At 45.5% G+C, this 26,930-nt stretch overlaps 1 protein-coding gene across 3 annotated transcripts in view; it reads left to right on the top strand.

The window, feature by feature from the left end:
- DOCK5 (dedicator of cytokinesis 5) overlaps positions 1-26,930 on the top strand; it is a 224,963-nt gene that overhangs the window by 71,889 nt on the left and 126,144 nt on the right. For all 3 annotated transcript variants that reach the window (XM_040490247.1, XM_040490248.1, XM_040490249.1), the window contains exons 3-5: positions 9,995-10,035; positions 14,968-15,023; positions 17,278-17,374. In XM_040490247.1, coding sequence (XP_040346181.1) covers positions 9,995-10,035; positions 14,968-15,023; positions 17,278-17,374 — 194 coding nt within the window. The remainder of the gene's footprint in view (positions 1-9,994; positions 10,036-14,967; positions 15,024-17,277; positions 17,375-26,930) is intronic.

Here is a 26,930-nt window from a genome sequence, read left to right as displayed (position 1 = left end):
AAAGAGTCTGTAAGTACAGCTTTGCCCTTTCATTTTTAGGATGCATCGCGCCGAGGAACTCGGAGCAAGTTAGTACTAAGTGTCCCAGACTGGTGGGGCTCCCTGGACGGCGCTGGGTCATTGGCGATGACCTTGCTGGGTCATCGGCAAGGGGGGCATTGCCCCCTTCACCCTACTTGTGCTCTAAGCTAAAACACGAATGTTTCCGGTACTCCGCCCGGGAGGAGTTTCCTCTCTTTCTGGGGCCTCTGTTCTCCCCTGAGAGAGTAAGGCCGCGTTTATGCGTGCCCTTTCCCTCGGTGGCCTCCTCAGTAGGCTCAGACGGTTACCTGAAAAGAGCAGCCTGCGCTGCGTTTCCAGAAATCCTCGGCAAACTGGCCACGCAAGCGTGCCTTCCCCTCACCCGTGTCTCTGTTCCACCAGCGACGAGGTTAGAGAGCCTTTGAGAGCGGGGTTTGGGGTGCACAGTCTCCCAACCCCTCGGAGCCCCGTGGAGCCAGACATAGGTCTTTATGGAAATGGGCCTCCTTAAATAGATCTTGCTGCGTTCTCGTGGATTCCTCACTCCCAAACCTGCATCCCTCTCCCGTCCCTCTCGCAAATCGGCGCTGATGCTGATCCCGGCGCCGGGGTGAGTTGCGCCACATCCCATCGTTTCAGCTTCCTTGAACTAGTTGGAGAAGCTAGAGACCCACATCACAGAGGACGGCAGTTAGAGCTCCTGGCAAGACAGCTGACTGCCGGCCGGACTGCTTTGCCTTAAACAAGAAAGAAGGAAAAGGCGACATCCAGGAAAGAGGGAGTTGGCAAACCAGAGCGATGATGTTGATCAGACTAGGGGAAATTGAATTCCCCCGGTGTCGCCGAGCTTCGGGGTGTCTGTGAAGCCAAGGGAGGTTTCCTCCTTTTGCGGTGGGCGTTTGGATACTCGTGTCTCCGTCGTGCCGGCTGTGGCTTGGGTCTGCCCCCGCCCCCACCCTGGACCAGGCCCCTCTGCCTGTCTCAGGAGTTGTTGGCTGGTTGAAAGAAGTCTCTGGCGTTACCATCTCTAGTAGGCAACGAGGAGAAACTTGGGCATTCTTAGCTATGGACTCGGATTTTACGAGCTAACCCACTGGGGGGAAAAAGTTGAATGTTTTTGTGGAAGGAAATTTAAGACACGAAAGCCTAATTACTTTCACAGTTGAAGAAACGGAGTCCCGCAGACCTGGTGAGCACAGAACGGGGCTTTTTCATTTCAGATGAGTCTTCATAAGGAGCCAGGCCTCCTCTTTTCTGGACATTCTGGCCTCCAGGCTGGTGCTTAGGGTCTGCCCAGCTCTGCCCGTTGGGCATGGGACCCCACGCCTTGCTCAGACCTCGCTTTGGGGTCTGGTTTTAGAGGTGCAGATTTTATTGCACGGTTCTGGCCTTGCATTCATCTGTTCTGTCCGTGACCACTGGCTCGCTCACAAGACCTTCTCTGATAAAGGCATTTAAGCGTTACCGATTGCCCGCGATGTGCCAGGTACCGCAAAGACGGGACTCTTTCCTGTTCACTCAAGAAATAAAGTGAAAGACGGAAACCACATCTCTTTCTTTTCCACTGACTTGGCATGCTAGTGTGCATGGGTTTTCTACCGGTTGGATTCCATGGCCACGCTTCCTTCCCGTGGGAGGCAGTGCCTTGAGCAAGCATCCCGTTCATCCGCTGCATGGCCACGGAGGCAGTGATGAACCGGGCGGCAGGAGACCTGTGTTTGCATTCTCAGCTTAGATTCTAAGTCACTGGTTGACTCTGTACAACCTTTCCCATTCCTAGCTTGTGTTTCCTCTTTTTTTTTTTTTAATTTTTAAACATTTTTTTATTTATTTTTGAGACAGAGACAGAGTATGAATGGGGAGAGGCAGAGAGAGAGGGAGACACAGAATCGGAAGCAGGCTCCAGGCTCTGAGCCATCAGCACAGAGCCCGACGCGGGGCTCGAACTCACAGACCATGAGATCGTGACCTGAGCTGAAGTCGGACGCTTAACCGACTGAGCCACCCAGGCGCCCCGTGTTTCCTCTTTTTTAAGTAAGGGTGTTAAATTTCAGGGGACTCTGAGCTCCTTTGGAGCTCAGACTTAACAACATCTATCTGTGCATCGTAAAGGCACAAAAGTGAGCGAAGATATTTCACTGGGAAGCCTGATTTGTCTCCCAAACAGGTATAACGGGCTTGAATCACCTTTGAGTGCCTTTGCATCCTTTTCATTTCTGCCTTTGACCTCATTTCCAAAAGCACTGGTGAGCTGCCCATTGCCTTTGGGAAGCGCGCATCCTGCAGTTGGAGGCTCTGGCCGGCAGTGAGAGCTCTGGCCCGCCTAGGAACCGGGATCCGACAGTGAGCTGTATCCGTCTGTCCTCTGAGGAGTTTGCACCCAGCTGTTCCAGCTCGCCAGCTTCCCCGGAGGGACCTCAGCCATCTCTTTGAGGAGCATCGGCTCGGGGATGGGAGGGCAGGCTTTGGCCCTGGAAACCAGCCAGCAAACCCGGACAGGTTTACCTGGCCCACAGAGGATGGACCTTTGACCTTGGCCTAATTAACCCAGCCATATACCCAGCAAACTCCCAGACCAGGGGACACTTAAAGGAAAAAAAACAGGATTTAGCCCATGCTCTCCCTCTGGGGATCATCTCTGGCCCTTCCCCTCCCCCATGTCATGGTGTGTGTAAACAAGGGCTCCCTGTCTGGTTTTTTGGCCTTTGATTCCGGGGATCGCAACATTATCGCAACATCGTGAATGTACTTAGCGCCACTGAACCGAATACCTCAAAATGGCTAAAAGAGTAAATTTTTTGTATATTTTACAACACAAAAACTCTTTACTGTTCTTGGGGGGGGGGGGGCGGTGGCTAGTTCATTGTGGGATTGCAAAATGAGAGATTTTACAAAACTCCATGAGTTACACATCTAAATAATGCTTTTATGGTGCAGGAAGTCCTGAGTCCCCCTCAGCAATTGCCTTTGGAGTCTTCAGGACATTCATAATTCTCCCTCTGTGTGCCAGTGTCTTCCAGCCTTCCCATTAGAAGCCCTTTGTATTTAATGATTTGTTTATGGATCTATTTCCTTCCTCCTTGAAGACGACGTCTGGGCTGCTGGCATTCAGTGAGTGGTTTTTTTTTTTTCTTTTAAACGTTTATTTGTTATTAAGAGAGAGAGAGAGACAGAGCATGAGCGGGGGAGGGGCAGAGAGAGAGGGAGACACAGAATCTGAAGCAGGCTTCAGGGTCTGAGCTGTCAGCGCAGAGCGCGACACGGGGCCCGAACTCACAGACCACGAGACCATGGCCTGAGCCGAAGTCCCACGCTTAAGCAACTGAGCCACCCAGGAGCCCCCAGTGTTTTTATGTATAATAAATGAATGGTCACGTTGGTGATGTAAATCCTTGGCTCCAGTCGCTCCTCCAAGAGAGTTTGTAACCACACTTTCTAAGGCAGCCCAACCCCCACTCATCCCTCCCCCACATTACTCTCCTTCCTTAATACCATTTTTTTTTTTTAATTTTTTTTCTTTTTTTTTTTCAACGTTTATTTATTTTTGGGACAGAGAGAGACAGAGCATGAACGGGGGAGGGGCAGAGAGAGAGGGAGACACAGAATCGGAAACAGGCTCCAGGCTCTGAGCCATCAGCCCAGAGCCCGACGCGGGGCTCGAACTCCCGGACCGCGAGATCGTGACCTGGCTGAAGTCGGACGCTCAACTGACTGCGCCACCCAGGCGCCCCTCCTTAATACCATTTAGCCCCATGTGCAGTTACTTGGTTATTTGCTGGGGCTTACGGATACTTGTGTTTTTCTTCCCATCATAAAGACTCGGAAGGGTGGAGACGTCGTACGTCTCCGTCTCCTGGCATCTCTCTGTTGAATGAGTAAATGAATCTCCGATCTGTGGCTGAACTTTTGGAAATTGCAAAACTCGTTCAGATTCGCCTTGGAGCACAGAATGAGCAGTGAAGATCAATGATGTTTTAAGGAGGCACAATTAAAATAAAAATGGTGGAAAAATGGTCCTGTGATTTTTTTTTTTTTTTCATACATGCTTCACTGCTTTCGGAGGCATTTTCGGACAAAAATATTCAGTAATATTTGGGAGCAGTGTCATTATCATGGAATTCTAGATCACCTTGAGGTGCTTACTTTGTTTTGGTTTGTTTCTTCCTATAAAGTTTATTTACTTATTTTGGGAGAAAGAGAGAGAGAGAGAGAGAGAGAGCTGGGGAGGGGCACAGAGAGAGGAAGAAAGAATTCCAAGCAGGCTCCACACTGTCAGCACAGAGCCCAGTGCGGGGCCTGAACTCATGAACTGTGAGATCATGACCTGAGCCCAAATCCAGAGTCAGACACTCAACTGACTGAGCCACCCAGGCGCCCCATTGAGGTGCTCACTTTGTAATGCTCATTTGACAGTGTAAAGTTTTGCATGGCTCTTCAAAATTGCAGTGAAATTCATATACAGGAAAATATACTCATCTTAGGTATTCAGTTCAATGAATGTTGATGAATGAATGCACTCCATGTACCTAATACTCCCAGTCAAGATGTAGAACGTTTCCCTTGCCCCAAAGAGCACCCTGTTGCCTTCTTCCACACAATTCCCGCTCCAAAAAGCAACTGCCGCTCCAAAGTAGGTCACCATGTGTAAGTTTTCCGGCTCTTCAACTGTGTATAAATGGGATTATGCGTGTCTTAGTAGAACACTAATCCAGTGTAATACCAGCTTCAGGAGTGGAATTTAGCGATCCGTCACTTACGTATACTGATCTTGGGTGAATACTTCCAGGTAGAGATACTGCTAGGTCATAGGTCATGTGTATGTTTAATCTGATGTGAAACTACCCGCCATGTGAGAGAATTCTAATTGCCCATATCTGTACCAACACTTGGTACAGTCTTTTTAACTTTAACCATTCTAGTGGGCGGAGAGTCATTTCTCATTTTTAAAAAATACGTCATTTGTACTGAGTTGAATTCATCCTGTTTGGAGCACAGATTTTGACAAATGCATGCACTCAGGAAATGCCACCACGAGATACAGAACAGTCCTATCTGCACCCCCTCCCTCCGTCCCCCCAAATTCGCCAGCGTCCCTCTGTATCAACGCCACCCTCAGCCTTGTTCTGTTTTCTTTCCCTATAATTTTGCCTTTGCCTAGTCCTGGCTGACCAGGGCTTATCAGCTTTACGTTTTACCCTTAATTTTCAATTTTATCCTTGTCAGAAATGCATATAATTTTAAAGGCCAGGCCGTTTCTAGCAAGTTTATAATGATAAACAGCAGTCCTGTCACACCTCCTCTTGGTTTCCGGTTCCGCTTTCAACTCTTTCGGCCAGTTTTTGTAGTATACATGCTTTTTCATTTCCAAAGAACCGTGCTTCTGTTACTTGATATTTCCCTTTGCATTTTTGTTTCGTAACTGCTTCTTACGGAAGATAAGGATATAACTCTCTTACACTCCCCACCAACCACGCATATACCTGTCTGTGCCGAAGAGAGATCTCCCAGTATAAATGCAATATAATTTCTTTTAAAAAGTTATTATCTAGATGATTGGGTCTATGTAGGAGAAACAGCGGATGCTGTGGAATGTCCTTTGATTGCATTTCCCGTCTTGAATAATGTTTCTCTAGAGGTGTCTTCTTTACGTGGTGCTCTGTGGACCTGCTTCTTTTTCAGATCCAGACTTCCTGACAGAAGTATTTAGCTCCTCCTCGTATGTTCAGACAAACGAGATGATCCTGCAGCTCCACTCATTTTCCTGGATTTGCTCGTCATGGAATCTTCTGCCTTCCTGCTTCATCCTGGACTGGTTGCTCTCCAGTCCAGTTCCATAGCTTCTTTTCTGAGCTCGCGATCATCTGTATCAGGGTTAGAAAAGTAAGAAGCTAGTAGGTGTCAGCAGAGCTAGGGATAACGGGCGTGAGTGTATAAATACAGGTTAACACAGCCATTGATTTTGACCTCTCTGCCTGTTTTTGAAGGCACGCGTACACATGGGCACCTTCAGTTCCAGTCCGGCATCTCAGAGTTCATTCTAGTTTTTTCTCCTTTCTTGTAACTCCCTTCCAGAGTAAGAAACCTGGCTTCCAGTATTAATAGTCCAGTACATTATTATAGTTACCGATTTCATCAGTTCCGCAGTATGGAAATAATCTGTCTCGATTACCACACCTTCTCCCTCACAGAGATTCTCCTCAGCCTATCCTCTCTCTGATAACTCGTATCATTTCACCATTCCCCATCCCCACGGCCTGGGCGTGGATGCCCTTCTCTTCACCTTCTTGCAGATCCCCCAGTCCCCATGGATGCGTACTTTGTTCTGCCTGGGCTCTGACACGCCCTGCCAGTCTGGTCCCTGTGTGGATGGCCTCCCCCACCCCCCTTGCAAATGCCTAAATTGCCCTGTCCTACGAAATGGCTCAGGGTTTACTTGCTCAGGAAGGGAAGCAGAAGGGCCAAGCTACATGTCCTGAATCTGCCTCCCATTCCCCAGTGCTTTCCTCCTTTCAATCTCCCTATCCCGAAGAATTAATTGTAGCCACTCGGTTGCTTAAACCCAGCATTTGAATGCCCTTGAGTATTTGCCTTTCATCCCTTGGGTCATGGCTGTTCCCAGCGAAATCATGAGCAACGCCTGTTGATTCAAAATGGGTCCAGCATCTTTTCATCTCTCCCCATTTTCACTTTACCTACTAGTCTCCTCCCTGAGGTTCCTCTTTCCACGATGTCTCACCTCCCACAGTCCATTCTTATGTAAGAGCCAGCATAACGTTTTCAAAGCATAAGGCATGGTGATGTCATTTAGAACCTTCTGATGGCTTCCCATTGTGCTTAGAAAACAAACAAAGTTCCTGCATGGCGTGTGATAGCTCTGACGATCGATCCTGGCTGCACATCAGCATCACCCGAGGATCTTTTTAGAAGCGCTCGGCTTGGGTCCCACCTGTGTCAATTAAATCAGAATATTGGGGATGTGGCTCAGGCATCGGCATTTTAAAAATTTCTCTGGTAAATCTAATGGGCAGCCAGGGTTGAGAATCATGCCTCCCTCGGACTACCTTCTAATTGCCTTCTCCCATTTTATGACTGGTTCCATTCCGATTCTCTCAGGGAAAGCTTGATCACCTTATCTAAAGTAATGTACCCTGTTACTAGTCATCCCCTGCCATGTTCCTCTCCTTGAACGCTTCTCAGTACTGCCATTATATGAGGTCATCTTATTTCTGTATTTTTATTTTTTGTATCAGCGTAGATGATGTGTACATCTACGGGATAAAAGAAGCAACTTTGCCCGTGGAATTTGGAACTCTCGGGCATGTTCGTTTCGGAGGGGACGGATTTTTATCCTGGATTGGGGCAGTCCCAGGAAAACAGAAATGACTGGGTGCCCGAATGGAAGAACCACCCTTTGCCTGGAATCGCTTTTGGTGTTCACCATGGTTGTGAGAAGCTCTTCACCCCCCCCTCCCCCGCCCTGCTTTTGTTTTCTTGAGGTGTGATTGAAGCACAACATTTTTTTTCCAGGTGTACAACATAACAATTCCATATCTGTGTTTATTGCAAACTGTTCATCACAGTAAGTGTTGTTAACATCCATGAGCATAGTAGTTGCGAAACCCTTTTCCCTCGTGATGAGAAGTTTCAAGACTTACTCTCTCAGCAAGTTTCAAATACTCAACACAGTATCATTAACGATGGTTGTCCTGCTGCACATGACATCCCCGTGACTTCATTATTTTATAACTAGAAGTTTGTACCTTTCAACTCGCTTCACGCATTTCGCCCTCACCTCCACCCCCTGCGTCCGGGCAACCACCAATCTGTTCTGTGTATTCACAGGCTTGCAAACTCACTGTTTGAGACTGACATTTCACCTACGTATAGGTAAGACTAGCTCTCTGGCCTCACCATCCTCAACATTCTCTCCATTTTAATGATGCTTCTCTTGTCTTAAATATTGGGATCAGTTGGAAAACGGTGTTCTTGCTTATTTATATCCCTTGCAGGTATTAGCAGGTGAACTTACGGAGTCCTGACAGTGACACGAAAACTGCAGAGAGAGGGTCCTGTGCCGCCGCCGAACACCAAGCAAAATGAACGTGCTATAAATTCAGTGTGATAATTTCGTGCCTGTAGTTGGGGGCTGGACGCAAACCACAATTCTAGAGAAGATTTAGGAGGTTTAAAAAAAAAAAAAAAGGCTTTCAGAAATGACGGGTTTAGAAAGCATAATTCTGTGATGAATGGCTGCACAAAAATACTGTTTACAGAAGTACAGAGAAATTCCTCTCTGACAGTGGAGCAAAGTCCAAACGGTTCCATCTCGGTTTGGTAGGACACAGGGCAACGAAAAGTGCTTGGAAGAGACTATTGTTTCTCAGCTTGCCTGCCCCTCCCCCACGCCAGGATGAGGCTGAAGCCATTGACTGAGGCGAAGGCATTGTCCTGTGGCAGAAAAAACCAGCCAGTGACGTCTGGCTTGGTGTTCTAGCAGCTGGCTCTCTTGTGCCCTTTGGCATCCTAACTTGGGAGCAGGGTTTCCTGTTCAAATATCTTTTTCCCAACCTTGGGCCCTGATACGAACCTGGAACGCTTTCACAACATAGGACCCTATTCTTTCCCATAAAAAAAGTATAGCCGAATCCTTTAAAGGTTTGAATGCTGACAGCTTAGAAACTTGTGAAAATGTTGCTAACCCTGTGCTCAAATTCAGCTTTCTTCTTGCAATACACCCGGAACAGATTGTGCGTCTGTTTTCTGGGCGATTTCGCATGGAACAAATTACAAGAGGGTTCTAGAACCCTGTTGGCAGATGCCTGAAGCTTTAAGTACGGTTTGCATCTACTCCCTGTATGTATATGGCTGCTTTACACATATATTCCACTTACAGCCGGGGTTACTTAGGCAAGATGACCAGCTTGATGCCTGATGGACGTGGGGAATGAGGAAAATCATTACAGTAAATTACCTCTAGTAGGTGTCCAATAAATATTTAATGTAAGTTATCTGTTGATGGACAGATTAAATTGTGTATTCCCTCTACCAGATAGAGGGTAGAGAAGCATCCATTGGTGTATGTGTATTTATTGAAATTTGTATAAAGAAGTGAAAGCCTTTATTCAAAGCCTCATCAAGCAAACAATTGTTTTTTTCTATTGTTGGGGGTGTATATAGCATTGCCAAGAATTGTTTAAAACATTGTTTTACGATTTGTTTGTTTCAACTTTTTTAGGTGCAAATGTTTGTGTATGTGAGATGCGCTGTTGCCATTTAAAATTGTTGTAGAGGGGTGCCTGGGTGGCTCCGTCGGTTGAGCGTCCGACTTTGGCTCAGGTCATGATCTCACGGTCTGTGAGTTCGAGCCCCGCGTCGGGCTCTGTGCTGACAGCTCGGAGCCTGGAGCCTGCTTCGGATTCCCTGTGTCTCCGTCTCTCTGCCCCTCCCCCACTCATGCTCTGTCTCTGTCTCATAAATGAATAAACATTAAAATTTTTTTTAATTGTTGTAGAATAGTGGTTCTTCACCTGAGAATTTAGATAAGAGAAAGACTATATAAATTATTAAAGTATTTACTTTATTTAGTAGTGTTGGATGACTTTTGAATTTATACATATTGATGAAAGTCTTATTCATTCATGCAAAAACAATGAATGACTAAGGTATTAAGATATTATGAGGTTGACCTGCCTTCCGTCTTGTTTTGTTGTTGTTCTATCCTTTCTCTAAAGGAGCGGAGATGAGTCATGATTCTATTTGAATTCTAAATCCATTACCTATGGAGAAAATAAAGTTCTCATATAGATCTAAATTTTGGCCGTGTAATAAACCCAAACTGCACTTTTTCTAAATAGTCTGCCAATTGCCCCCTGGATTCCAGGCCAATGCTCTGATAGAATAGGAGGATGCATATTGCTGATGTCTTTATATTATCTCAGATAACATAAAAGACTGTTTTCTTATGCCCTGACAGGTTGGTACAGAGGATATACCCTCCAAAATAAATCGAAAAAGGTATGGTTTATCATTCCATTTTTAATCTGAATCTGTCTGCTAGTTTTGTGTTAATCATTTTCTGCTCATTGCTGTCTCTAGACCTCGTTTGTGTTCTCTGTGATGGTTCTTCTTTAGACCTGAAAACACATTCTCTGACCTCAATGTTTAGGTAAAATGGCACAAGTCCCATTGGCCGTGTTCCTACCTGCCACCTCAAGGATAGAGGCCAGAGGTGAATTCACACACTGTGTCGGGCATTTTGCTTTCTGTCCCTCAAGCTAAAAAGGGTGGTGATACAGTGACATTGTTATTGTTGGCTGTCTCTTTCAGGGGGACCCGTGCTTCTTCTTAATCCTTGGGCTCCAATGCTTACATCCCAGAACTAAAGCGTCCCCCCATTTCTGCTTGATTCTATCCTTTATCACAAGATGGATAAGCCAGCGTCGTCGTTTCGAAACCGGGAACCTCCCAACCCCAGTAATACGTCATGAAATCAACTTAGTGGGTTACTAACCATTGTTTTCCAAGAACCAAAACTCTGAAAAGTAGAAAAGAAAATGGAACACTGTGACAAATCCTGTTTCATGCAACTTTTGTTTGCGGCTCATACGTTTATGTATTTTCTGTATTTTAAATTATATTTTATGTATAGTTAAGTACCGGGTTGCCATGAGAATGTCTCTCATCGTGGGCAGAGAGTTTGAAAAATACTGACCCTAGCAGGTTCCTGTACCCAGTGCCAAAACTACTCATCAGCAAGCTGAAGAAAATCTATTAGTTATGTTAATACCCCCCTCAGTTAATTTTAGGTCTGGTCAGTGCTTTTCCTTTGACGCAGCACCCTCTGGAGCCTATGGAGTCAGCACTTTGTTTTGAAAGAACAGAGTTGCTAGGGCCGTAGTATTTCCCAGTTAGTTCACATGCAAAATAGCTCATTAGGAAAGGGGGAAGAGAAACATTTCAGATTTTATCATTGAAGTGAACAACACAACACAAAACAACAACAACAACAACCCAAAACCCACAGTTCTTATTTTTCAAACACAGCATGAGATACAAGTAATCTGGGCACATAACCCTCGAGAGAGCTCAGCGCGTAGAGAAGCCCCTTTCTACGAAGTGTAGGGCATTAGAAACCACTGTTTTGGTCAGGCTTTTTGTATATTTGGCTTTTATGTCATACGCAGTATTTTCACATACACACGCACACACGCATTTTGTTACCTTTGACCGTTTCGTAATCTTCCAAAATAAAGGAGTATTTGCTCATAACACGAGTATCAACTCCCACAATTTTGGTTCTTTTTATCCCGCCCAAAATCCTGATGCTGAATTTTTCTGCCCATAGTTTGATTCTTGTGCCACATGTTTTCATTTCCAGCTTAACTATTTTCATTTAATCTCTTGCTGACTTTAAGTTTTCCAGATGTACGACAGGGATGTTCTTGTGTGAATGAAAGCATGATAAGACTAAATCCAAGAGCTTCCGTCCTTTTAGGATCTTTGCACTCGGTTTATAGACACTCCTGCCACTTGGTATGGGGTCAGCCCTATCAGTGTTTATTTTATTCACAATTAGAGCAAACGATAGTTCTTTCTTTTTTTTTATTTTAATTTTTTTTTTTAACGTTTATTTATTTTTGAGACAGAGAGAGACAGAGCATGAACAGGGGAGGAGCAGAGAGAGAGGGAGACACAGAATCTGAAACAGGCTCCAGGCTCTGAGCTGTCAGCACAGAGCCCGACGCGGGGCTCGAACTCACGGACCGGACCGTGAGATCATGACCTGAGCCAAAGTCAGACGCTGAACCGACCAAGCCACCCAGGCGCCCCAAACGATAGTTATTTCAAAACATGATTGGAGTTAACAGTTTTGAAGTTCTGAGTTTATTAAAGAGCAAGAATACTTATGCCACTTAACCCCCAATCTTTAAAAAAAAAAAAATGCTAACTTAAAAAAAATGAGCCAAAACCCATTCTCAGATATGGTCATATGAACTTAAAGAACAAACACAATTCTTGATTTTTAACTGGTGATTGTGAATCATGTTGAAACAAGCTCCCAGACCACACTCTCCCCTTTCAGAGAGTTACAGAATGTGAGGATCCTTTTTGCGCATAGACGACCACGGTTTCTAAGGCATCCTGTGATGTCCTAATAGATCAAAATCCGTCTTAACTAGTGCCCTTGTCGTCTTTGAAGAGTGAATGGAGTGCTTTGCTAGGATCTAAATGACAAGTTCTGGGTGTATTTTTCAATTTTTTTTTTTTTTGTCTTCATTTTCTTAAAATCCTTAAACTTTAAATCTCAGCCTTATGAAGAATGATTTCAGGAAGAGCTTCTTTTAAGTCGGTGATAATTCAAGGTTGCATTTCAATGAAATGGGAGGACAAACAAGGACCTGGCATTTACTTGTTGATTTTTAAGTTGAAGTATCTTCTTGGTGGAGAACTCCAGGAAGAATCTAGGGAATTCAGATAGTCATCATGAATTATGTTGAGCTTCTGACTCCCTTTCATTAAGAGATCCAGCCTATTTGAAACGCCCTTCTAATGCTGTTTTCCTGCCTTTGACGGTCTTTAGGGGAGGAACTCTTTGAAAGGCCTATTATTTTAATGGAAATTTTGGGTGTCATTTATCAGCCAACCTAGCCATTTAGAGCAGTGATAAAACGAGCTTGTGGTTTTACAAACTGAAGAAGCCAAGAGCTTTGCAGAAACTGATTATTGATCCCTGCATGATTGTGGAAGTGTGGATAAGGGCAATATCTAGAAAGTCATTATTTATTTATTTTTTTTTACTGAAGTGAGTTAAGTTGCAATGAGAAAGGAAAGCCAAAAATGAGATAGGCTTTAAATCAGTAACCTATCCCCCAAGTTTATCCTGCCTTTTTTTTTTTTTTTAAGTTTATTTATTTTGAGAGAGAGAGAGAGAAAGTGGGGAGGGAAAGGAAGGGAGAGAAGGAATCCCAAGAAGGCTCCGAGCTGTCAGCGAGGAGCCCAACGCGCGGCTCAAGCTCATGAACCGTGAGATCATAACTTGAGCTGAAATCGAGAGTCGGACGCTTAGCTGACCGAGCCGCATAGGGGCCCCATCCTGCCTTTCTGTGTATCATATGGGCATAGGAAAAGTTCTACAAGGCTCAGATTTACCAGAGCAATCAAATGGCCGTAGGTGGGCATATGCTCTCATGGAGGGAGGATGCCTACAGAGAACAGAGTGGTAATGCAACGAAACAAATATTCTGTTAACAGGAAAACCGTCAGGTCTGTAAATTTAGCATAAGTCATCTGCTGGTAGTCTGCTTAGATGTTATAAAATAAGTCACTGTTTTTATTTCGCATGCTTCTGTCTTTGATTTGGACTTCTCCCAGGTATTGGGAGGAGACCAGTCATCAGATTACGAACGCCCAAAAATTGTAGCTGGGCTGTTACCCTCCTTGATGAGAAAAATCTGCTGTGAGGATATTCCTTGGGATTAGCAGTGTTACATCGCATTTTAACCTACAAATATGGCTCCACGTAACTATTGCTTTAAGTGATTCATCACTTGCTGACTTCCTGCTCCCCGTTTTTGTTTGTTTTTAACCATTTGATCGGTTTCCCAACATGACTTTGAGTCCTTCCTCTGTAATGAAAGAGGTCAGTGTCCCCTTGCTCCTGTGTGTGTTCTGGGGCTGCTCAGTAACAGACTGGCGTGGTACTTTCTTACTTAGACACCCTGTGGAGGGGAAGGTAATGTACTTGTTTGGGGGGTTCTTCCTGCCTGGCAGGAAAGGATGGCCATTCTGCCTTTGACTCAAGCAGTGGCAGGATCTGTCCTGCCATCACCACTTGTGGGAACAGCTCCATCTCAGATTTTCTTGCTGTTTCCTGTTTTGTTGACAAAGGGCTAAAATGGAGAAAGAAGAGTATTATTCAGGCAAACACAGCACACGAAACCGGACACCACGCTGACCCCAGTGGTCGGTCACTGAATGCATTAAGGATCCCTGGGTACATACACGTCTTTGACCCGGTCCCCCAGGTAGGAGGATATTCCTCTCCCACCTTTGCGATCAGCCACTCCCGACACAGGACGTCTGCCGGGTCGCACTGACCTTTGCAGGTGCTGGGCTGGGAGCAGTTGGGCCAGTGGTTGCCCATTAAATGAGCTCTTTTCCGACTTCTACTGGTCTGGCCTGCACACTGCCCTTAAAACAAAGAGCCGCAACGCCTTTTTCAGATAGCAGTTTCTCCATTTCTTGATGAGCGTATCACCCAGTGGAAACAATAGAAGCCGCTGGCATTTAGGAAAACTCAGATCCATGACCTGCTTTCTGGTGGTTAGATCTGATCTTCGCTTCTTCAGTTTCTACTGATTGGTTTCCAGTCTTTCTCTGGGGTCCGCCTGGGCCTTGGTTCTCCCATGGGCAGTGTCACAATAGCGATGGAGAATCGCCCCTTAGGAATATAGAATGGAGAGCCATTTGAGACTGGATAATTAGAACTAATTGATTTGGGGCACATTTGGTTTAAGTAAAAGTGCTGACAGGGATTGTTTTAGAAAATCACTGTAATTTTATGGGCCACTAAGTACATAGCCCTCCATGTCACTAATTATGTGAAGCCATTTAAAGGGAAGCATTTCATGGTACGATCTGGAGGGTTTTAGGATCTCACTGTGAAAGTCCTTGACATTACTGCGGCCCTGAGCTGACCCGGACATGTTTGCCTGTCCACTGGGGAAGCATCTCTCCTAGGCTCTGGGAACCCAGCTCTTAATTTCTGTCTTTTCAGCCATGCTTTCGTTTAGGTGTCAGTCAGGATGGTTGGCCTCCCGCAAGCCTGGCCGCAAACTCTAGCCACTGTCCAGGCATCCTGTTTCTTCCTCATTCATTCCTGATGCTCTCTGTGCTCTTTACGCTGAGTTTCGTATAGCCACGTAACCAAAGTTCTTCTCTCTGTAGGGGATTTTCCCTGAAACGTATATCCATTTGAAGGAGGCAACCGTGGAAGACCGAGGGTAAGTTCCAATTCCAGGAAGGCTCCTAGAAGTTGGTGAAGATGTCAAATTATCATTAAAGAGTTTCTTTTGTGCAGGATTTCTCTCTTCTCATATGAGAGGGAAGTGAATAAAAACCTTTTCCTGACGTGGTTCTTTCTGTTACAATTGTTCCTCCCTGGCATCCTTCCCTAGAATCCTAAAGACGGGCAATGAATGAATGAAGGGCCCTTACCTTCCTTTTGTGCTGTCTGCTCACTGAGTGTTTGCGTGCTCATGTGTGCACATACGTGAAGCTTTGGCACTCTTTTGCGGGTAAGATCTGAGAGCCCCCAGTTTGTCACCCTTGGGACAGAGATGGGCAGGCTGCATCCCTACAGTAACCAGCACTAAAGCTTAGACAAGTCAGGTAGACTCACTGCACCTTGGACTTTTCCAGTGCAGATTGGGGGCGATAAATCTGGCCCTACGTTGGTTGAGCTTAATGTAAAATTATGAAACAATGTGTCTGAACGTGGCCTGCAGATAATATCCATCAAGTTTTGGATGTTCCTGTTTTTCATCCACCCTGCCGTGTGTCCTGGAAAGTACTTCCTCTGTGGCCAGTAAGAGGAGTAAGACGCTCGGCCTGAAGTGGAAGAGAGAGACACGGTGTGGTTGGTGAGCCCAGGGGCCGGAGAGTTAAGGAGGGAAGGAGAGCCTGGCATCCCAGGGCTCATAGAGAGTGGAACGGATCAGAGTCACGCAGGCTCAAGGCATCAAAGGACAGTCTCAGTCGTAAGTTCTGCATCCGTGTTTTTTAGACGAGAGGTGGAGACATGCCCCAGTTCACACGGCTGCTTTTCAGTAGCAGAACCAAGGCTGAAAACCAGGCGTCCTGCCCTTCCGGAGAAGCTTCCTTCCAGTGGGCCATCCCTGGGGAAGCCTCCATTGTCACGCTGGCGAAAGGGCACGCAGGGAGGCATGATCCCATTAACTAGGGCTGACAGGTAAAAATGCAGGGTGCCCAGGTGAAAATCAGATAACAACAAGTACTTGTTTACAGTAAATATGACCCAGGTATTTCATGAGTCATACTTGTACTAAAAAAATTATTTTAGATTATATTATATATGTTATATATCATATATTATATTATATATGTTGTATATACAATTATAATATAACGTATATATCATATATATGTATATATACATTATATATACGTATATATCATATATAATATATATTGTATATACAACATACATTATATAATACATGATGTATAATATAATATATTATGTAATATAACATGGTATATAATATATATTAATATTAATAAATATCAATATATAATAACATAATATAATGTATAATAATGTATAAAACATAATATATACTATAGGTGATATATTTATTATAATTATATATAATATATATTATATAATTTATATATAGTAAATATTATAATTTTAATTATATAATTATATGTTTTATATATTACATGTCTTATATATATTACATATATAATATAATACAGATTATAGATTATAGATTATTTTAATCTGTCTGAAATCCAAACTTAACTGGGCGTCTTGTAGTCTTAATTAAGTCTGGCAATCCTACCACTATTTGCCATTTGTTCGCTTGCCCTTACTCTCCTTTTCTCCTTTTGCTCATCATAAAAATAGCAGAGGATTGATGCGAATAGATATCGGGCCCGCTTTGTTGTAAGTCTCCTGTGAGCGAGTGAGGAGTTTGGTTTGTATGCGTTTTCAGTGCAGCGAGGCAGCAGATAAGAATCCTGAGCATCACTTCATAAGAGAGCACTGCCTCGGTCCCTAGCAGCAGGTCCTGGTTGAGGTTACAAGCCCCACGACCCCTGTGCCATGAACACTTCACCCTCTCTCCCTAATGAAACGGTTGCTTGGCAGAACGAGCTAAAATACTGGCTTTGGGGCTTCCATCCCTCGGAATCACCGAAGCCAGCAGTGGCTGATAACCATTGCTCCTGTAACGATCCGAAATGGGGCAGTCCAGGCTGGGCCATGGGTCCATCTCATTGCAGAAACGATTCCTTTTGAGAGCTGCGGCGGTAAGGTCCTTCTCTTTCCCTCAGATGCCTAGGGGTAATAAAGTCTTCCAAACAAATTTCCCCACAACGGGTGAGTTTTGTCTTGTCTCCAGCCTAACCAGCCCCACTCCCGTCTTTGACCTGTGGGGAATATGACCTCTGTCAAGAAAAGCAGGGATGACCGACCCAGAGTAACACGAGCCTCTGTCTGGTTCTCTTTAGGCAGCACGAGACCGTGATCCCTGGTGAGCTCCCACTGGTGCAGGAGCTCACGTCGACCCTGCGAGAATGGGCTGTCATCTGGCGCAAGCTCTATGTGGTGAGCTTTCCCCGGGTCTTGAAGCTGGTGGCGTTATTTTCTGGTCCTGTCTGTTCTGCTGCAAGGTGTCAGCAACATATGAGCTCTCTGCATGGAGCAGGGTGCAACCGTTGTTGTGTTCCGTTGTATGGAACCCCCCGTACCTCAGCCAGAAACCAGAGGATGGGGAGCACACTGATGGAGTCCATAAAAAGAGAGTGAGGGAGTGAGAGCATGAGTGGGGGAGAAGGGCAGAGAGGAGGAGAAAGATAGACAGACAGAGAGAGAGGGAGAGAGAAAATCTCAAGCAGGCTCCGCACTGAGAGTGGAGGGCTCTATCCCATGACCCTGGAATCATGACCTGAGCCAAATCAAGACTTAGGCTCAACCGACCAAGCCCCCCAAGTGCCCTGTCTTTTTTATTATAGCCGTGCTAGTGTGTGTAAAGTGTATCTAACTTTGGTTTTGATTTGGTGGCTGATGACAGTGAGCATCTTTTCATGTGCCTTTTGGTCATTTGGATATCTTCTTTGTAGGAATGTTCGTTCACGTATTTTGCCCATCTTAAAATTGTGCTATTTGCCTTTTTATGATTGACTTGTAAGGACATTTTGTCTCTTGTCAGAGATATGATTTGAAAACTCACTCTGTGGGTTGTTTTTTCCCTTTCTTGATGGTACTCTTCGACGCACGAAACTTGTTAATTTTGAAGAAGTCTGATTGTCCCGTTTTTTGGTCCTGTTGTTTGTGCTTTTGGTATCCTAAGAACCATAGGGTGTTATAAATACAGGATCTTGTTGTCTGCTTCTTTTCCCAAAATGTATGCCTTTTATTTCTTTTTCTTGGTCTTTTGCACTGGCTGGAACCTCTCCTACAATGCTGAATAAAATTGGTGAGAGAAAAAGAAAAAGGTCCGTATAATGGACCGTACAGTGGTTGATAACCGTCATATTCTCATTGTCCTGGGGTAGGGTCATTGATGACACGAGATGGTGGAAGGAACAGTAGAAACGCTCTTAGCCTTTTGATGTGTAACCCAGTGAATAGGAATTTGTCAGTGTTTCACCGCCCAGCCGCCTGAGGACTCCCGTAAGGGTGGCACACGGCAGCCAGCGTACCTTACCGACCCCCCGCAAGTTAAGTGGTATTAAGTCACGGTCTTAAGTCTTCTCTCTGAGGCCAACTCGAAGGACTATTTCTCTCGACAGTGGTTTGACCTCATAGTGCTAGTAAGATACACTAGTGCAATGGGAAATTACACAGGAACCAGCCCATTGTCTCCACGATAAACCATAATCACAAGTTGTGTGTAGGTTTGCAATCAGGACGAGGTAGATGTGACCTTTAATATCGGGCTGAGAACACCCCGGGGGCAGCTGTCTTGCAAGAGGCCAGGAATGTTCAAAGTCCCCGGGGAAGCAAGTTTGCATCTGTGTCCCACACCAGGAAGCTCTTTCCTTGACATCGGAATGCACAAATATCCTTTGCTGACGTTCCCTCTTTCTTGGAGACCCGGAGGTAAGTGAGCGTCACTAGGTCCTGCCTCCATTAGTATCTTTCCCGGCTGCCCGGGAATTCTCACGGTAAAAGCTTATTCTCTCATTCGATGCATGCATGAGTGCATTGAGGGAGGAGACTGGACCCGATGTCCTGGAAGCCATTCTCTTTCCTTTATGTGACTTTGTTTATTTAGGGTTTTGTTCAGTCATGTGTTGACTCTTCATTTGAACTCTCAAAAGCCAGTCTTAATAACTTATGGAGAACACCTCCCTCTAGACCCTTAATATTAAAAACAGTAATCAGAAGCTCATTCTAGCATAACTTCTAAGAGTTAATGTATGATTTCATTTCCATCCTGGGCTGGTGTTACCCATGATGGATCACAGCAGCAGAAATCACCAACCCCTTCTGTGGACAAGCACAGGATTTTTCTCTGCCCGCCCATCTTTCAAGGCCTAGTTCAAGTTCGTTCTTCCTTATCGTGTGGCTTCTAACCACACCAATCCATAACGTTTCCTTTTGGACCGCTGGAGCACTTACTGAGGCCATCATCCGGCCCTTAGGGCATACTGCATTGTAATGCCAGTGATCTTTTGATCTCTTTATGTGTAATTGAGGGGTGAGCTACCTGTAGGTTCTTAAATCAGGAACTCCGGGAGGACAGACCTGCCCTTTTAAGCCCATTGGCCGACATCAATCATTCGATATGTCTGTTGAAAGCACTCTCTGGTTCTGGTTAATTGACCAGTTAGTGTTGGATGCGCAACAAGTTTGATAGATGAGAATTGCATATACACGGGTTACTGCCTTAATGCATTCTTTCTGGAAACTGGTGCGTGGTGACACGTACCGGATAATTAGTACGGTGAAATGAGATCTTTAACGTCGTAATGTCAGAGAGTGGAGCATATGGACGCGGTCGACTTTCTTTCTGGTTGAGACACAACGCTTGTGCTCACTTCATTATCTGTGTCTTCCACATGTTTACAGGTGAATCTACCATGTTGATTGTTGGTAGAAATGATAAATAAGTGAACTAGGGAGGAAGAAGTCTGATTCGTGTATTTGGGCTTCCAGAAACCCGTACCGCTTAAATGGTGGTAAGCCCAGGGTGAAGATTTCCTATGTGGGTGTTGTCACTATTTAATAGCAGAAAGAAAGAGAGAGAGAGGAGAAAGAAAGAGAGAAAGAAAAAAGAAGGAAGGAGGGAGGGAAGGGAGGAAGGCAGGCAAAGAAAATAACTTCTGTCTTTGAGGACAAGATTAACTTTTCCTCTCTTAATATTGACAGCTAATAAGGTAATCATTTTGCTAATTGTGAATATTTAAAAATGTCTTACAGCTGCTATAGGTGACTAAAACACGTTCATTGTGGGAATCTTAATCAATTGATAGGGCTCAGCAATCTGCTTCTGCTTTTGATATTTGCTTGTTCATTAAAATATAATCCACTTAAGGGTGCCTGGGTAGCTCAGTCGGCTAAGCATCTGACCCTTGATTTCAGCTCACGTGATGATCTCATGGTTAGTGAGTTCGAGCCCTACATCGGGCTCTGCATTGACAGTGTGGGGCCTGCTTGGAATTCTCTCTCCTTTTCTCTTTCTCTCTCTCTCTCAAGATAAATAAACTTAAAAAAAGTTAAAAAAAAATAAGCCACTTAAAATGGGTTCATTATTTTTTTTTTTTTTTTAATTTTTTTTTTTCAACGTTTATTTTTGGGACAGAGAGAGACAGAGCATGAACGGGGGAGGGGCAGAGAGAGAGGGAGACACAGAATCGGAAACAGGCTCCAGGCTCTGAGCCATCAGCCCAGAGCCCGACGCGGGGCTCGAACTCACGGACCGCGAGATCGTGACCTGGCTGAAGTCGGACGCTTAACCGACTGCGCCACCCAGGCGCCCCAAAATGGGTTCATTATTAATCATGACTTTCTTTTCTTCCTGTTCCTTCCTAAAATATTGACAGTTCGCTCCAGGCAGAATTTCTGAATTCCTTTCTTAAAAATTTGTGCATCAAGGTAGCAAACCTCAAATATTACGCTTTACTGGGAAAAAAGGTAAAAGGACCCCAAATCTGTAGTTTTCACCCCTCCCCATCCCACCCATAGTTTTATCAGTGTTTTTGATTTTTCTGATTCTGTAAAGTCTTTCAATTTGTGTAAAGATAAATCTGGATTTTACTAGTCCACATCAATGCTTATATTTTTCTTGTGCATTTCCTCCTTCAGACTTTTGAGACCGGGTGTTCTGTTTGATATCTGTAAAGATACTTGTGGAGTCTTACAACATCCATATTTCTCTACAGCACATTTACTGGTTCTCTCCTTCTCAGTCTGTGCTCATGAGAAATTATGGAGTAGATCCAGAGTCTTGTATGAGAGGAAGGTGCCATCCACTAACCAGTATAAGCCCAGCCATGTAGACACAGGTAATTCTAGACAGGGAAAACATTTGGATCGCTGTGATTTATTTTTATTTTTTTTTCAACGTTTATTTTTGGGACAGAGAGAGACAGAGCATGAACGGGGGAGGGGCAGAGAGAGAGGGAGACACAGAATCGGAAACAGGCTCCAGGCTCCGAGCCATCAGCCCAGAGCCCGACGCGGGGCTCGAACTCAAGGACCGCGAGACCGTGACCTGGCTGAAGTCGGACGCTTAACCAACTGCGCCACCCAGGCGCCCCGTGATTTATTTTTAGCAGTCACACCGTACCCTTGTGAAATAACCATAAATATGTTTTAAAGGTTTCATGGAAGAGAGGGGAACCCACTTGTCCAAAGCACAGAGAAAAAAACGATGACAACCTACTTGTGCCTTCTTTTCTTTCCCATTTAATTGTCTTTCCTGGTGATGGCGGTTTTATGCTTTGGGGAGAAAGCAGGCTGTGGGAGACAAACCCTGGGCTAGAAATCGGGAAGCTTGGCCCTGCACTGCCTGGCTCTTAGGCAAGTCACTTGGCGTCTCCAAGCGTCATCTGGATTCTGCCCCTCTGTGAAAGTGACGTAAAATCTGCCTTGCTGACTCCACGGAGTTGTGAGGGCATGAAAAGAGATGGCAGCTGTGAAATCATGGGGCAGATTGAACGTCCGGGACTTTGCAGATATCATTCTTGCTGCTGTCCTAGCTTGAAATAGTAGCCTCTCTGGACGTCCTCCCTCTGGGCAGCCTTGACTTGGCATCCCTCTGACCCAACTCAGAGTCTCTGAAGCTCCCTTGTGTGTGCCCCCTGAGCCCCCTCTCCATCCAAGGCCACTTCCTTTGCCTTGTGTTATCATCTTAGGCGGGGCGGCCTTGAGCACTCAGTAACCAGGCTGTTCCTCACTGCAGATAGTGAGCCTCTTTCGTGTAGACTCAAGTCTGGAAGGCACGGATCACTCCAGAAATGCAAAGGGAAGCATGCCAACGCAGCGTGCAAATTCCCCACAGTTTCTGGCTTCGTCTACGCCGCTGTTTCTCCCCTGGAGCCTGTCTAGTGGGTGTGTTTTCAGTGGTGAGTCAGGAAAGGGGGAAATATTGTGAATGAGGAGGTGGTCGCCCAGTGAAATGGCAAGATGGTGGACGCTGGGGTCAGATAGGTGACCAGTTCTTACGTTCTGGTTTGCACCCTTACTTGGTATGTACTTTTATATTCAGGAAAAACAAAAACAAAAACAAAAACAAAAAACAGCAAACCCAGTAATTGTTACCGCAAACAAACAAACTGAAACAGAAAGAACTCAGATCCTGAAGGCAGGGACTTGGGTCCAGGGTATGCCAGTAAGCTGATTCTGCAGGCTGAGACAAGTCCTTTGACCCCTAGGTTTTATTTTTCTTACCTAAAATGGTAATTACGTATTACATACCCCTTGCACGCTTGCTGCAAGGATTCAGTAGGGTAATCTGTATAAAACTCCCAGGACACCGCCTGGCACTTTGTCATCAAAATGTGACAGCCTCCAACTATCCCCTTACAGCACTGCTTCTGTGGAATTTGGCCCCCAAGTCGTTTCAGGGTGCTCTCCAACTTGGGGCTGACGAGTGGGCTCCCTTCCAGCTCTGTGCGAATTTAAACACCCTCGGTCCGTGGTTTCACACGTATTCTGTCCATTCTTCTCTGCTGCATCTCAGGGTCATTCGTTCTCCCCAGCCTGGGAAAGTACATCCAGTGAGCTGAACGTCTTTCCTTTCTAGCAACACATCTTCCACTCGAGTTCCTCCAGCCGCAAGGGCGGACGCCTGTGCATTGATTTAAACATCACGGGACTGTGGTGATACCCAGGTGTCCCTTTTTCAGTAACAGCCCAGCAACACTTCTTGAATCCGTGTGGATCTACACCCCACGTTCTAATCCATTTTCTCAACCAATAATCAGGACTTGAAAACTGACAGGTTAGGGTGTATTTGTGGGGACAGATGGATGGAAATTTTTGAAAGAGGCACCGTCCTGGAAATTCTGAGATATTTGGTGATGGTGAACATACTCTAGAACTTCTCCCCTCCCGAGATTTAGCTACGTGCTACTCCCCAGCTTCCGGTTGGAGAAATGGTTCAGTGAGTGTTGGTCAGCCGGCCTGATTGGCCCGTACAATTTTGGGAGGCTGAACCTAACCCTTCTTCCCCACAGAAAAGAAATAGGAGACAAGCCTGGTGGAGGGTAGAAGGTGGTTAATGCGTGATGTAGAATCACGTGAACATAATTGCTAAAATGTAGCTCATAGAAGGGACTGATCTCTCATTTAAAATTCGCAGTGCGATAAAACCTTGAGCTGCTCTGTATGTAGTTCTGCAAAAATCTGGAGCGGAGCAAGTGCCCAGAGCTGAGGTGGGCGCGGGGAACTTGCCAGACACAATGGATCGCCTTTCTTCCCATCGTTGCATATCCACGCAGATTAAAGCTACTCAAGTCTAATCTTTCTGAACTGGTGGTTATTACTGGCTGCCGGGGCACATGCTCTGAAGTGTAATTAAGCTCGGTCCCATGGTTGGAAGCCAGCGTCTGATTACTTATTACCAAGGACAGAAAATTCCCATAGAAAACTGTGTCTCGTTTTCAGGACATTTCATCTGCAAGCCCTGCTGGGGCGTGGCTCTCGTGGGAGACAAGATGGGACGCGGCAGTGACTGGGGCCGGGCAGGGGGCGAGCTTTGGGTGTTTTCCCGGGTTTGTTTTACTCTGTCTGGGTCGCCTGCCTTTCAGGATTTCTCGCGCTACTTCCTGCAGCACAAGATTGCCTTCCTGGAACCTGGTCTTGAAAAATGAAGCCTTAGGGGCGCCTGGGTGGCGCAGTCGGTTAAGCGTCCGACTTCAGCCAGGTCACGATCTCGCGGTCCGGGAGTTCGAGCCCCGCGTCAGGCTCTGAGCTGATGGCTCAGAGCCTGGAGCCTGTTTCCGATTCTGTGTCTCCCTCTCTCTCTGCCCCTCCCCCGTTCATGCTCTGTCTCTCTCTGTCCCAAAAATAAATAAACGTTTGGAAAAAAAAAAAAATTTAAAAAGAAAAATGAAGCCTTTGCTAGTCAGGCAGAGCCTTTTTCTGGGAAAGAGAAGAGGCCTCGCTAGCGTGGAGAGAAAGAGTATCCGGGGCCCCGTGGGTTCCCATTCGCCCAGAGAGCAGAGTCCGTGCAGCATGAGGACGCCCAGGAGCCAAGAGGCCACTCCAGACCCCAGGAGTTATAGACACCGGGCAAAGTCAGGAGAGTCACGGCAGAGAGATCTACCCGGGTGGAATTCGATAGAGCGTGTGAGCCCATCAGGGGTGAGATGGTCAGAGTCGGATACGGTCAATCAGGAAGTTGCTTAGAAGAGTAATTAAGTTTAACATCTCGGCCATAGACTCACAGACGCTCATCCCCGGGAATGGATCCCAGACCCAGTCCCTTTGTTTTACAGATGGGCGTGTATCTCAGAGGGAGTGATTTGCCCAGAGTCATTTCGCAGGCCAGTGACAGAATTAGAAGTCGTGACCAAGTCCCCATACTTTCTGTCCAGCGCTTTAGCCTCGGAATCAAAATCTGCACAGAAGGGGGGAAAGGTTGGTGGACAGAGGAGCTATTCCTTTGCCGATGGAGAGGTGGAGGACCAGAGAAAAGTCTTTGTCTTCTGCATTCTTTGGGAAAGTGACTAGAAGCCAGGTTTTCTGACACCCAGGGAGGTGGCGTCATTGTCTCAGTGGCCCCTAGGATTTCTAAAATACTCAATGGGGGGCTTCTCTATCCCTGCCACTATTGAAGGCAAAGCTGTTTTTTCTTGCGATTTTGTTTTTAATCTCTAGAAATTCTTAGAGAGAGAAAGAGCATACGCGAGAAAACCATTCATAATACAAATGTAAAAAGTGAGACCTTCGAGATCTCGAAGCGAAAAAGAGGGAGAACTTCTAAGCAAGGGCAGGAATGCCTATATTGTCTGGTCGGAGACTATTTCGAGTTCTCTATTTCACGCAGCTGTACCTGAAATTCAAATCAGAGTGTTGTTTTACATCTGAGCTGTCAAAATTCATTCTTGAGTCACTCCTGTCCCAGGACTGTGCTGATTTTTGCAGAGAGGATCAGAGAGATTGTTAAATAAATTCCCTGCTCTCTTAAATTATGTGACAGCGCAGCTAGTGCAAAAAAGGCTGGGGCGCCTGGGTGGCTCACTTAATCGTCCGACTTCAGCTCAGGTCATGATCTCACGCCTCACGAGTTCGAGCCCCACGTCCGGCTCTGTGCTGACAGCCTGGAGCCTGCTTCGGATTCTGTGTCTCCCTCTCTCTCTGTCCCCCTCCCCTGCTTGTGCTCTCTCTGTCTCTCAAAAATAAGTAAACATTAAAATAAAAAAAAAAAAAGGTTGGGATTAATGATAACAGAGAAGGTACTCTGCAACAGGCAGGCTTGGGCAGTGTAGGATTTAGGAAAGAAGACAGGAAGAGGTGTGTGAAGGCAGAACAGGTGGAGATTCGGGTTGTTGGCTCAGGGGCTTGTGGGGAGGGTTCGGTTTTCTCCTCACCTGGCCTCACGGGCTTCCCCAAGAACCCGTAAAGTGTCAGGGTCCCGCTGTTGCCCAGAGCATCCGACTTCGAACAATTTCAGAAATGTGGCGAGGAAATTCACGTCCGTAAAGTAAATGGGGAAGTGGCTTCCTTTGGTGTGTTCCAGCTTGTCTATTCAGAATTAATTGGGCACAGTGAATCACAGAAGAATGGCTGTCTTCATCCTTCTTTTGGTGGGGGGGGGGGGGGGTGGGGAACTTGGCAAAGAAGGCTGATATGGACAGGCAGTAATTAAATCGCCCCGGATAGTGTCTGATATCATTGAGACCAAGAACTTGTGAGCATGTGCCACAAAGCACTGTCTCTCAGAAGGGATCCCCTGAGTCTGAGCGCTTTATTTTTTTATCATAATACGAGAAATAATACCTTCATTAGAATTTTTAAAAACCCACCAAAACAGCTAAGTAAGAGTAGACAAATAGGTTGCAAGAAAGAAAAAAAGAAAAAAAAGATCCCTTTCTTGCCCAGCAGCTTTGAAAGGCAAAATTTTACAGCCTCAATTTCTCATTCCTTTTGTGAAGTTGAAAGACAACGGGATGGCAATATTTTATATAGAATTACGTGGGGAAAAAAAACAGGGTTTTTACCTTTGCTTATTAAAAATGAAACTTCTTAAAGTCTCATCTTTATGCTTTTCAAAAGACTGACTGATGAGAAAGAGGCAATTCAGAAAATGCCAAAGCATGAGAGGTAGCTAATTGCAAAATGTTAAGCAGGTTTCGCGTTCTGTATTTTTCGGATCCATAGTGTTAATGGAGCATATAAGCCAGTTCTTCGACTCTCTCCATAGTGTTCTCACAGGACATTGAACTTCTTTTAGGGCTTTTGTCACACTCTGCTAATCTCACTGCTGTCTCCCCCTGTCCTGGCCCGACTTTTGCACCGAGGGCTCTTCGCTCTGTGTTTGCTCTTTGTTCGGGAGTACCTTGGGTGTTTTCAGTATCTTGATTGTACTTGATAACTTGCCCAGGAATCTGTCCCAGGGATTGTTGTAGAAGAACATCACAGAAGAACATACTGTACAGCCATTGACAATTTTCTTTGTGTATGTGTGTGTGTGTGTGGGGGGGGGGGG

The sequence above is a fragment of the Herpailurus yagouaroundi genome, unplaced genomic scaffold (assembly GCF_014898765.1).
Source record: "Herpailurus yagouaroundi ecotype Mexico unplaced genomic scaffold, PumYag 181, whole genome shotgun sequence".
Lineage (NCBI taxonomy): Eukaryota > Metazoa > Chordata > Mammalia > Carnivora > Felidae > Herpailurus > Herpailurus yagouaroundi.
The sequence above is the reverse complement of the archived record's forward strand: the minus strand, read 5'-3'. Positions and strand labels throughout refer to the sequence as shown.